The 13,228-nt window shown below is 39.2% G+C and overlaps 1 protein-coding gene across 3 annotated transcripts in view; it reads right to left on the bottom strand.

Moving 5' to 3' along the window:
* Positions 1 to 3,194: 3,194 nt before the first annotated feature.
* Positions 3,195 to 13,228, bottom strand: part of snta1 (syntrophin, alpha 1) — a 35,888-nt gene continuing 25,854 nt past the window's right edge. Inside the window, exons 7-8 of one of the 3 annotated variants that reach the window (XM_061784332.1) lie at positions 10,231 to 10,418; positions 8,101 to 9,446 (exon numbers count right to left, since the gene is read on the bottom strand). In XM_061784332.1, coding sequence (XP_061640316.1) covers positions 9,354 to 9,446; positions 10,231 to 10,418 — 281 coding nt within the window. In that variant the 3' untranslated portion in view covers positions 8,101 to 9,353. Of the gene's footprint in view, positions 3,588 to 8,100; positions 9,447 to 10,230; positions 10,419 to 13,228 lie in introns of those variants that run through there. The other 2 variants (XM_061784333.1, XM_061784334.1) reach the window with 2 other exon arrangements.

Raw genomic sequence — 13,228 nt, 5'->3', positions numbered from 1 at the left:
TTTACACAGATAAGAGTACCTGCATATCGAATGCAAATAACTAAACTGACTAACAATAGATGCACAAGATGGACTATTAACTATATATATTTATTGTATATATAAACATACACGCAAGAAAAAATAGACCTGGACTTCAGAATGCCAAATTTTTTACACTGTTACTTATATTTTGATATCAATAAAATGTACATTTGTGAATTTCAAAAGGCTGCCACAACCTTTTTTCGCCAAAAAGTGTGATTTCATTTTCTCAGTCGGCATGTATTATTTCGCTCCACTATGACTCGCATTTCTTCTGAGGTCGCGACCTGAAGACCTCTTTGCCAATCCGTGGCTTCGAAAAGAAATGAAACGATTCTGTGGTCTGTTGTTGTTTGAAAGTAATTACAGCAGAAACGGGAAATATGGTCAGCGTGCAAATGCTAAATGGGCTCGAGAACATTGAGCTCAAGTCTCACCGGGTGAGAAAAAGCACCAGGCGCTGTGCCGTCTGCGCGAAAATGAAAATAATGCCGCCTCAAGCCTTTCTCCTTCTCAGCACTTGTTAGCGCGAAGTGGAGATGAGTCAGATGGAGAGATCTGTTCCAGTCGTCAACGCCGTGTGAAAGTCCAAAATACGGCCGCGCTTACGCTTGAAATGCTTCCGACACTCCGTTTGTGCTGAGAATGAGCTAACACCATTTGGGCCATTTTGATTTGAAGTTTCTTTGCTGCAATACAATTTGGGGGATTGATATCTCGGTTACATAACCAAGATATCCATTTTTTCTTTTTCTCTGGGTACGGTCCTCCCTCGCGATATATCGCTGTTCACTTTTTGTAGTCTTACCGCACATATCGAATTTAGAAGCGCAATGTGTCGACTGTAAAGAAATTGACATCCTGTACGGCGTACTGTTCGGTTTCTTTCGAGACCTGATGCTAACGCTAATAGCGGCGCCGTGATAAACTCAAACCAATTTAGTCGCTCATTAGCGCGCTAATTGCTCGCCGCTAATGACTTAAATCCCGTTTTCCTCTCACGCCCACACCGACTTTGTTTCCGCGCTTGTCACTGTCAAACATTCCGGTCATGTTTTTATCTTATTTTCGGATTAATCAACTGAATGGAAACGGCACTGAGGAATGTCTATTCCTGTTTAATTGAATTAGGGCGTGCGGTGTGTGTGATTTTCTGTGTTTGTGTTTGGCAGCTGCCATCTGTTTGCCTGAGAGCAGCTCTATTAATAAGCCATTCACATTGAGATGGGCCTGTGTTTTTCACCCCTCTCTCTCTCTCTCCATCTATCTTATTACCATGGAAATTGTCAGATGCTGCCAAAAGCACCAGAAAGCACAGACAAAAGAACGGCGTTTTCAAAATACACCTGAGCCAAAAAGAACAGAACTGCAGTCTAATTACAAAGGCGAACAATTAATGGCGTGCATATTTATTGACGGGGGAATTCACACGGGAGCATATGCTCATGAATAGAAACATACGTCAATATAGCTCAATGTGGCTGGGATGTTATGCAAAGTTAAATAAGTATGAAAGTATGCATGAGCGGCGTGAAATGGGCTTTTGCTTTGCCCGTTTAAAAAAAAAACGCCTCGTTTCTTTAGCCGCTTCTTTTTAATCGCCAGATTTACATTGATTTGCATCACATACAGTAGGAAATAGCAGAAAACCTCAAAAGTTGAAAACAACAGAATGACTTCCCCCCCCCCCCCCCCAGGTTTGTGGAGGAAAAATGAAAAGGGACTATGTACGCCAGTCGGCACGCATTACTGCGTTTGACTTTCAGTCCTGATATGATCTCTGCATGTAAAAACTGTTTTTGTTTACCAAATTGTTTTCTCACGCTGTGTTCATGTAATGTCTTTTTTTTTATTATTATTATTATTGGCCGGTCTACATGTCAATGATCGAAAATCAGAATTGTCCCCCAGACGACCACGGTGCACACACCATAAAGGGCAGCACAATGTCCACTGAATCGAAGCAAAAAGTGCAATATTCTAGAGTGCTATATTTCTTATTCAAAACATTAGAATCAAACTCAACAACACTACCACTGTTTGTCGAACAAAGATTTACCAGTGTATTATTATTTTATACTATATTATTATGAGTCTATTTTTTTCATTACTTCACTCGTGGGCTGGATATTAGGGAAGCGTTTTGCTGCCACACCAGAGAAAAAAAAAAAGAAGTTCATGTTTTGTGATAAATGTCATGTGTTAACGTGACAGATTTCACATTTTAATGCGATAAGTTTAGTATGCGTTATAACGTGAAAAAGTTGACATTTTAATGTGAGAAATTTGACATTTTAACATGATATATTTCACGTTTTAATGTGACGATTTCAGAAAGATGTTATAATGTGAAAAAGTTCACCCTTTTAACATCCATCCTAAGTTTCATGTTAAAAACGTGATCAATTTCAACTTTTAACGTCCTAATTATCACGTTATAACGTGATCAATTTCAACTTTTAGCTTGATAAGTTGCACTTTTACATTCTGCAAAATAAAACAAAGCAATTGCTTCCGGTTCAGGTCACCGGCAGAGTCCTAGGAAGGTAAGTGTGTCTTGTTCGTATGTCTTATAAATCTAAGTTACGAGTTATGGAAACTTTGCTGCTCTTTTAGAATACTGTATAAAAAAAATTCAAATGTTTTTTTTAAAAAAGACCAAGTGTTTAAAAAATATTTAACATTAAAGAACAAACATAACCTGAACTGGAAGAAATTGCTTCATTTTGTTTAGCCCAATGCGGAAGTCAATCTATTTTACATTATAACGTAATATTGAACTTTTTTTCTTTTTTTTTTTCCCCCCTTTTTCTGGTGTGGCAATCACCTGAGCATACATATGGTTATTGTCATGTACTGTATTTGTTCCTACAGTCAAGCATTTTTCTTCATAAAGTGAGTCAGAATACATTTTGGATTATTGTTCAAATTGTTTTTATGATGTCTCTGCGCTTAAACACTAACAAACTTGTGGGAAGTATGAACACCAAAAATGGTGTTCTTGTCATCGTGGCAGTCAATATGAACCCCCCCCCCTCCCCCCTCCCCCCCTTAAAACCGCACTAAGATCAAGGAATTCCAATCCGGTGCTTTGTGCTCAGTATTCCGATCACACACACACCTCTCTCCTGCAGTAATACAAGTCTACTTTAAAATTCATAACTACATTTAGGAGGTGGGTGGGTGGGTGGGTGGCTAGGGGGGTTCCGGGGGTGCCCTGATGGAATATTTCCAAGGAGCTTACTTGTGCAAAAATACAATTTGCTTTGGCATATTTAACAAGCCGCTCCCCATGAAACACACAAGAGTAGTAACGATTCTAAGAAATAGTGGGGGTACTGGAAAGAAAAGAAAAATGTTAAGCTACAATCGATTCCGGGGGGGGGGGGGGCAATGGCAGAAAGTTAGCCTCAGCTTTCATTTTAGGCCTTTTATTTTCCCATGCTCACATTTGACATGCGTATTGGGGAAGGTGATGGGAACGTGCACCTTTCCAACATTCCACCTGCACTTTAATGCCACCGCCATTGTTGTTCCTGGAAAGTTCCCCATCCAGAATCCTGCTTTTGAAGAGAGGGGAGAGAAAAAAAAAGAAAAAAGTCAACGCGCGAACGTGATTGCGTGTACGTGTGTGTGTGTGTGGAAAAAATAGATAACATGCTCTTTGAATTGGAATATGAATTGCTCATCTCATGCTTCGGTATTAATCTCTCGGCCTCTTTATTCGCTTGAGTCCTTTTGTGTTAAAAAGAGTGGAAAGGATGGAGTGGGGGGAGAAATAGTGGATATTGTAGGATGTCCTGTTCTGAATTAGGTCAGCTCCAATCAAATCTTAAATAATGTTAACCCCCCCCCCCCCCACACACACACACACACACACACACACACACCATCATTTCTACACTTCCACTTGAAGGAATATTCATGCCTTTCTTTGTGCTTCCTCCCAATGGAGACACAAAGACGCCCACTGACTCTCACGCGGCACGCGATTGCCACCTGTCGGCCACATATATATAGAATAAAGAAAATACACAACTCCCATTTACTGTAGCAATGACAATATTAAGAAAAATAAAAACACAAAATAAAGTATCAATAAAAAAAAATTCATTATTAAAATACATTATTACAATCAATAATTTCAAAACAAAAAAGATAAAGAAATCAATTTTAAAAAAAGCAAAAATAAAATAGAAATAAATTAAATCCATCCATTTTCTATCCATCCATCCATTTTCTGAGCCGCTTCTCCTCATTAGGGTCGCGGGCGTGCTGGAGCCTATCCCAGCTGTCATCGGGCAGGAGGCGGGGTACACCCTGAACTGGTTGCCAGCCAATCGCAGGGCACATAGGAACAAACAACCATTCCCACTCACAGTCAGTCATGCCTACGGGCAATTTAGAGTGTCCAATGAATGCATGTTTTTGGGATGTGGGAGGAAACCGGAGTGCCCGGAGAAAACCCACACAGGCACGGGGAGAACATGCAAACTCCACACAGGTGGGGCCGGGGATTGAACCCGGGTCCTCAGAACTGTGTCGGCCACCGTGCCGCCCCATTTTCTATCCATCCCAGGTAACTGAGCGAGAGGTGGAGTACACCCTGGACTGGTTGCCAGTCAACTTTTTATTTATTTATTTATTTGTTTGTTTGACATATTTGGTTAACTTTTAATTAATTTAAAAAGCACATTTTATCATACATTTTATTGCTCCACCAAAGTGGCCTTAGGAGGGAGAGAAAGAAAGAGAGAGAGAGAAATTATAAATGTTTAACAACAAACACTTCTAAAAGTTTAAATGCAAATGTATTGAATTTAAAAGTTAAATACAACTGAAATGTACTTAGGAAATTATTCTTTCGCGTTCCGCTAGAGGAAGCCCGCGTCCACAGTTTGGGAATCACTTTTTTTCTTCAAATCAAATACATTATGTTACAAAGCTTCTAGTGCACAGGTGTCAAACTGGTGGCCCGGGGGCCAGATCCGGCCAGCCCCGTCATTTTATATGGCCCGCGAGAGTGTGCATTGACTTTGTGTTTCTTGCTAAAATACCAAAATTGCAAATCGGCTTCACTTTTAAAAATGTTGAGATATTGCAAGCCTTTTTTTTGTTACCAACCCCCCTTATAAAATCAAATTGATTCATACTGTATTTGAACAAACAGTTTTTACTGGCTTCTGATTACAAAAGTAATTATCCATTAATTTGTGTCTATGTAATAATATGAGGCAATCATGTGGGTTTGCAGCCAGAACAGCCCTCCGAGTGGAACCATAACTGCGATGTGGCTCGCGACAAAAATGAGTTTGCACCCCTGTTCTAGAGTAATGCTATATTTGTATACTTTTTTTTTTTGCATCTATTCTTTTTTTTGTTACATGCTCATTAGCCTTTTCTTGTCCTGTCTTTGTACATTTGCAACACATGTCGTCATAAATGTCATTCGTTTAGAGCAGGCAATAATCCACTTCCACATGGGAGGTCCACAATGTGCTCGGGTGGACCTTAAACCTAATTAAAACACGTCCGGAATGAACAAGTCATCTGTCACTTTGACACACTCCAACATCTCGTGGGAAATCTTCCTGGGAAAGACGATTATAGCCACGTTTTCGTCCATATTGTCACTTCCTGTAGGTGTCCCAAAACTTTTGTCCACAGCTGGCATGTATTTGGCAGTCGTCGAAAGAAGAGGAATCAAATGCGCCGCCGCACAAATGTAGGCCTGCTCCCTTGGGACCTCTTCTTTTATGTATCATTTCATGTGTTGTTATGATCGCATGCATGTCTTTATTTATTCAGTCGTTAACTTTTCTTGGGTGACTCACAATTAAATGTAAGTTAATTATGGCAATGAAGCTTATTTGCATTGAAAAGTACAATACTTGCTTGATTCTTGTCAGCTAGTATACAGCAATTAAGATTAATTGGCTAAATTTGTGTTTTTAGGAGGGAAGCGTATTTGAGAACTAAAAGAAAATGGATGCCACTATGTATATAATATAATATAATACAATATAATATGCACTGCATTGACAAAAGTCTTGGACTATTTTCTTTTTATCTATTCAAAAAGTAAAATAAAATAAAATACACACTGCTGGGGCTTATTTAAATAATAAAAAACAACATCTTAATTAATGTAAATATATATTTTTTTTGGGGGGGGGGGGGGGGGGGAGAATTACATCTGGTTAAATTTCTCCCTATAAAAGGTCCCGAAGTTATATTAAAACACAATTTGGAGGTTTTACAGGGTCCGTTACATTGTTGTTATGTCATACGGTAAATGCTCCAAATTAAACACACACTAAAATGTAATCAATGTAAATATCGACATAGCCCTTAAACCTCCTTGGAAATGATTTTTCTTCCGCACTTTCCTTTATTTTTAGCCACATACTAAAAGCCTGCAATTCCTACACTGCTGTAGATGCCATGCTTGCTTTGTCGCCTTGGACAAAAATGGGAAATTCCCGTTTTGTCCGCCACCTTGTTCCACATTCCTCACCGACACCGTGTGCCTCCACATCCTTGTTCATCAAAATATATTCAACATCTGCCCCCACACAATCCCTTTCCCACCCCCTTCAGCAGATCTGACAGGCTGATTGCCAATTTCGCCAGAGTTCAGCAGAAGCCAATGTGAGAGCACCCCTGCCGTTGCCACGGTAACGCCGCAACAAGAGGAGGGTGAGTGGAAAAGAGGGAGGGGGGGGGGGGGAATATAGATGTGATCAAATGGGATTGTTTTGAAATATGCGCAGCTCGCATCGTGTGTTTTTTCCACACACACACAGAGCATCTGCTCCATGCTGATAACACATCCTTTTTGCAGTTAAAAGCCTGTACAAGGGAAAACAGTTGGCTAGCAGCAGGCCTAATTGCCTCCATTCACACACCCCGCTGACTTACGCAGCCCACCATCACCATCCCCATCATCTTCATCATCATTATACACATCTGTGTGCATGTCATAAACACTCCCCTGTTGAATCAAGGCCGCACGAGAGGCACTTTTGTTTTTGCTTGTTTTGGATGATGAGATGCGGCATGAAAGCGCACTGCTGCTGTATGAGAGGAGCATTTTTTTTTTTTTTCATTTTTTGTGTGCGAGACTGCAAGAACACTTTAAGAGAAACTCAATTGACCGCCAGGCCGAAGCAACGAGGTCCATTAGTCAAAGGTCGCAATATTAGATACACCCAGGCAAAAGGTCAACAGCAAGGTGGGTGGGGGGGGGGGGGGGGAGTAGCCTATTTCCCCCAAAATATGTTTGTGTTTTTATTAAGGAAAATATCACTCCATAATATAGTACACTAGAGTAATGAAATGATTAAATAGAATGTAAAGAATTAAAGAGTTTTTGCATTATGATTGAATGCTGCAATCCAATTCATTGTGCGGCCCCTTTCTGGTGTACCCACCTTGGCCACTGGGAGGCAGTATGATTCTGTGACTATGAATGACTATGCTAACTGTTTGCATGTCAATGGCGTTTTTAATTATATGTTAACATGTAAAACTAGTGAGTTGGGTCACACGTACAGTATTTCATGCCACTGTATTTGAATACATCCTCCCATATCAATCGAAAAAAAAAAAGGATTTCATACACATTTAGAATTAGATATACGCATATATATTCACATACATAAAAACAAAATTTCATGGAAAATTTCCCAAATTTTAAATGTAAATTGTATAATGTGCTTACAAAGTAAAAGGACAAAATTAGAGGTAAAAATTAAAATGCATTCGCATATATTATATTTGTATTTTTTACAGGGAAATTTGAAAATGATCATTTTAATACATGTATAAAAATTGTTGTACTACAATCGTTTTTAATCAACCTATGAAGTGCAAACATTTCCGTAGATATGACATGAGCATCCTTTGGTCCCTTGAAAGGCACTACAATTTATAAATCTAAACTTTAGACAAACAACAATTCACTCTCACATTCACACCTACGGACAATTTAGTCTTAAATTAGGCAACGATTTTAATCCCAAACCTAAGAAATGTGATACGTGCGAATCCAATAAAACAAACAATAAAGGAAAATATGTTAAAAGTTAAAGTTTATTACATGTTTATGTACAAACAACCCTTGAAAGGCACACCTTTTGCTTGTTTAAATAAGAATATACATTTTATTTCGGAGAGCGTTGAGGCATATATTATGGATACAAGTTGGTTTTTAGTGTTGTGATAAGATGACATTTAAACGTCACATATTTCATGTTTTTTACAAATACAACATGAGTGCTTTGTGATGAAGGCCATTCCCCCGCTCCAGTGATTAAATGAATGAAAACAGAATAGAAAAAAAATACCTTAAGCAGGTTATACACATACCAATTTTTAACATCTTAACAGATTTTTTAAATTTGAAAGACCCCTACTCATGACAATCTTTTATTTTTATTTTATGTAGGTTTTATTTTACTGCAACCAGTCTTGTGTTGAATTATTTGTGTATGTTCAATAAAAAAATTTTTAAAAAAAACCTCCACACCAGAGGATAATCTCTCAATCCGACTTTGATCGCAAGTGAGGGTAAATACCTTAACGATGATTAATGAGTTGCGATCGTAAATACTAAACAGGTATAACATTAATGATTGTCAGCCCCGATTGTTTTCTGAACTGATCGGCGAGGGGGGGGGGGGGGGAATATCACTCTTCATTCACTGCTAGGCCTCCATGTTAACATGGATATTTGAATTCAACAGCCGTCAATGGCAATGAATGTTAACATACCCCACAACACAGGATAATCGGGCCTTAATCCAAATTTACAGCTCGGGTAAAACAACTCAATAAATAACTTAATTTCTTTGTCATATTAGGTTCTTATTTTGGATTATTTAAAAAAAAAAAAAAAAACATCATGAAAACGTGTAGTTTTGTGAAAAGGCAACTTAAACATCCTTAAGTTCATCACTTAATTAATCCTTACATCCATTTTAGATCACGCAGTGATCAGTCTCCCGCCACTCTGCTAACGCTGTCATCTTTTAATTAATCCATTTAATTAAACAGCCGTTTGTCCAACATCAACCATCATCGGAACAAAAACAATACGAACGCTCGCTATACTGTATAATCAACGTGTGAATCATGAGCTGTGCATTTGTGAAAAACCTCAACGCCCAAATGTCCGCCGCTCTTCCACGAGAGACCAGGAGGAGCAGGAAGAGAGGAGGAGCGGTTTAGTCATCACTTGCTCTCAAGTCAGTCTGGGATGTGAATTACTAATAAAAAAAAATAAAAAAATAAAAAATAAAATCCTAATGCTAACGTTGCAGACGTCATCATGCCAGGAGGCCGAGTCGCTTGACCTTCGCGGAAAGAAACGAGTGGATGATGAATACAATCGTCTTGGGGCAAGAATGAAGGTCCAGTTGCTGAGGACAAAAAAGTGGCAATTAGTTTTTGAATAATTTATCGAAACTGGTGTATTACTGCATTTCCTCAAAAAGCAACCTCCCCTCGAATGGATTTTCAATATAAAAAGTAAAAAACACTAAATAGTGATATACATTGATGATGTACTTTTTAAAACAATACTGCAACATATTTATTTTAATTGCATATACATAGTATTTAGAATTTGTGTAATTATAATGAAATAATTGTGTCATTATATTTAAAATTACAAATAATGGATAATTATAATAGACATTCATATTATTAAGAGTCAAATTAATATGCATTTGTACAAATAAAGACCTGCACTCTAATAAATGGCTAATAAAGTCACATATATTGTCAATATACAGTAAATGATGTATTTATACATTACAATTATTTGCTCTGCATTTCATTAAATTAATTTTACTACAAATTTGTATTCTTAACTGTATAATGTAAAATATATTTTTAATAATTTACATTTATAGTAATTATACCAAATGTATCGCAATTTTAATGTATTATCATTATTATTATTATTTCAAAATTCATTATATATTAAACATTAATTAAAATGCATTGCAACAAATAAACACCTCCACTCTAATTAATGCCTTACTAATAATGACAGTTGTCGTGTATTAAGATAAAAAGAGATAGCTTGCTTAATTATTTTGTCCCTATTTTATGTGTCATATTGAGAACCAGTTTGCTTTTACGGTCACTTTAGGAGGTGAAGAAATAGAGTACGGGAAATGCATGTGCTGCTCGACTCACAATTTCGGCCTCAGGGCCCCCAAAGTCGAGGAACATCATGCGGACGCCGTCGTCCGAAGACATCCTCAGACGCTCGAAGGGATGCTGGAGCAGGACGCACTTGCGGACGCCCAGCTCTTCGGTGAATAGCGTGAAGCCCTCGTCGATGTGCACTCCCAGGGTGCACTCCTTTCCGTTCCAGCTGCAGGCTACCGTGGGGAGTACATAGCGTTTATAACCTCTTATTCTATGCTTAGTATATCATTGGTTTCGCAAAATTTTTCACTGAGTACATAATGACCAACATAAAAATATAGTACGCCTACTTTTTCCTCCAAAAACAATGCAGAGGTTTTATTCCCAAAAGTGCATTTAATATTATCATCAGCCATCGTGTAGATCATCGTTTTTGGTGACCTAAGTACTTTGATTCAGATGGTTTGCTCAAATGTGTTCTGTGACAAAGATGGAGCACTAAGTGAAGATGTGGACTGCTAGCTTAGCAGTAGATTGAGAAAAACAAAAATAAATCCATAAATAAATCATGGCTGAATCTAGAAAAGCCTACTAGAACAGCTGAACCTTATTTGGAGACCTTAAATGGTGACAGTTGTGTGATTGCTCTTAATTTAACATGAGTTTGAATGCGATTGGTTAATTCTGAACACAGCTGCATCTCCAGTTACAAGAGGGTGTGCACACTTGTGCAAGCACATTTTTTTTTTTTTAGGTTATAGGTCACATTATTGCTGTAAAGGATTTAGAAATGTCTTATTTTTTCTGTCACAAAAAGCTAGCATTAGAACAGGGGTGTGTAAACAAACTCCGCTGTACATGACGCTTCTGTTGTTGATATAATGAGATGCAGATTCATTCATCCACTTTCTATAGCGGCTTGTCCAGAGTTGCTGATGAGCTGGAGCCTATCCCAGCCGACTGATATACACACCTTTGAACCATTTAGAGTACACGGAGAAAACCCTCGCAAGCACAAGCAAAACATGTCTTCTCCACTCATGAAGGCAGATGTTGGAACCCCAAACCTCAGAGCTGTGAGGCAGATGTGCTAACCACTTGGTCACTTTGCTGCCAGCAAAACAGAGAAGGTATTGCAGCACCTCGTGTGACCACTAGAGGACACTTTAAGACAATGAAAGTGAGTTTCCATGCGTTTCCACAGTATATAAAAAAGGAGACCATAGGTTGTAGTAGAAAGTCTTTTTCATAGTCACTAAAACCAAGGTAACAATTATGTAAATGTTTGCTCTAAATCTTAGCCCCGTTCTCTTATTATTCTCTGAAAAATAATGTAAACAATGTCATCATTATCTCAATGACGGGCTCTTAACGTCGTCTGGTTGTTTACGTCTCCCGAGTGGGCATGTGGGTTGTGTCAAAAGCAAACACGATATGGATCATTTTGAGACTAAAACAAATATTCATGTGAACTAAATGTGGGAAAATCATTTGAACTGGGCATGAATGCGTGCTTGTGTGCATATTAAGTTTGTCCATGCGTGATGTCATATCAGTTTATTTTAGTGTTATTTAGGTGACTATGCTAGCTAGGGCTGTGCACAAATGGGTGGTGACTCAATTTGGGATTCGAGTGGGCGTGCAAAAGCGATCATCAACTCGGAATTTTCTGACTCGAATCGGAACAAATCTCAAAATATCTTCGGTACTTGATTCTGATGAGAGAGAGATGAAATTGATGCCATACTGCATTAACTTAAAAAAAAAATATATATATATATATTAGGATTTTTAGCTGTTGTCAATAGCTGATGCATTTTGTCTTACAGTGCATGGGTGCAGTTGTTTTCTGTACTTGCAGTCATGGATCACAGACGCAAATAGCTATAGATTTCCACCGAGATCTCCGCGTAAGGAGGCTTCCGAGAGCCGAGCCCGAGAAGTTCCGCGGATATTCATTCACAATCAAAGCCGGAAACGAGGCAACAGTGGCAGAAGGAAAGGGGAGAAAGTTTTGCAAGAGCCAACACAGTGTGGCAGATGACGAGCTGCCTAGCTAGCTAGAAAGGCGGCAACTGCTCTCAGCTAGCAAGGATTTATGGCACAGAGACGGGCGCAAAACCAACACGGATTCTTTGGCCACCGTATGGCGAGGGATCCTGGTTAATGTAAGCCATTTTAAACTATCCATCCATTCATCCATTTTCTGAGCCGCTTCTCCTCACTAGGGTCGCGGGCATGCTGGAGCCTATCCCAGCTATCATCGGGCAGGAGGCGGGGTACATCCTGAACTGGTTGCCAGCCAATCGCAGGGCACATACAAACAAACAACCATTCGCACTCACATTCAGACCTGCGGGCAATTTAGAGTTGTCAATTAACCTACCATGCATGTTTTTGGGATGTGGGAGGAAACCGGAGTGCCCGGAGAAAACCCACGCAGGCACGGGGAGAACATGCAAACTCCACACAGGCGGGGCCGGGGATTGCACCCCGGTCCCCAGAACTGTGAGGCAGACGCTCTAACCGGTCGTCCACCGTGCTGCCATTTTAAACTTAAAAGAAAAAAATTTCCGGAGGGAGAAGCGGCAGCCAAAACGCGCCAGCGTACTCTCTTTCCGGTTCAATAGATAAATAATGAAATTGGATTTTAAATCTGTTGGACAATGTCTTTATTTTGGAATAGTACAATGAGTAGCGATTTGATTCTGATTCAGAAGTCATTCGTTACTCTACGAATAACGAATCGGCACGTAGAAGACATGTCCGAGCCCTAATTGCCAGCTAATACTACTGATGAGCCTCATGTGAAGTTGGTTTGTATGTGATGAGTAATTTAACTACTGAACATAATAACATGGGTTCACGAGTGTGTACATCCTAGATGCATGGAGTTGGTGCTTTATGATCATCTCTATTTTAAGTGCTTTGTCGTCTTGTGGCATCTATACGAAATTAAAAACCCCTTTTAGGCGGGCATCAATTATTCGCAGATTTTCGCTCATTTGTGGGCGGGCTCGGTCTCCATCTCGTGAATAGTGGG

The sequence above is a fragment of the Phyllopteryx taeniolatus genome, chromosome 9 (genome assembly GCF_024500385.1).
Source record: "Phyllopteryx taeniolatus isolate TA_2022b chromosome 9, UOR_Ptae_1.2, whole genome shotgun sequence".
NCBI lineage: Eukaryota > Metazoa > Chordata > Actinopteri > Syngnathiformes > Syngnathidae > Phyllopteryx > Phyllopteryx taeniolatus.
The sequence above is the reverse complement of the archived record's forward strand: the minus strand, read 5'-3'. Positions and strand labels throughout refer to the sequence as shown.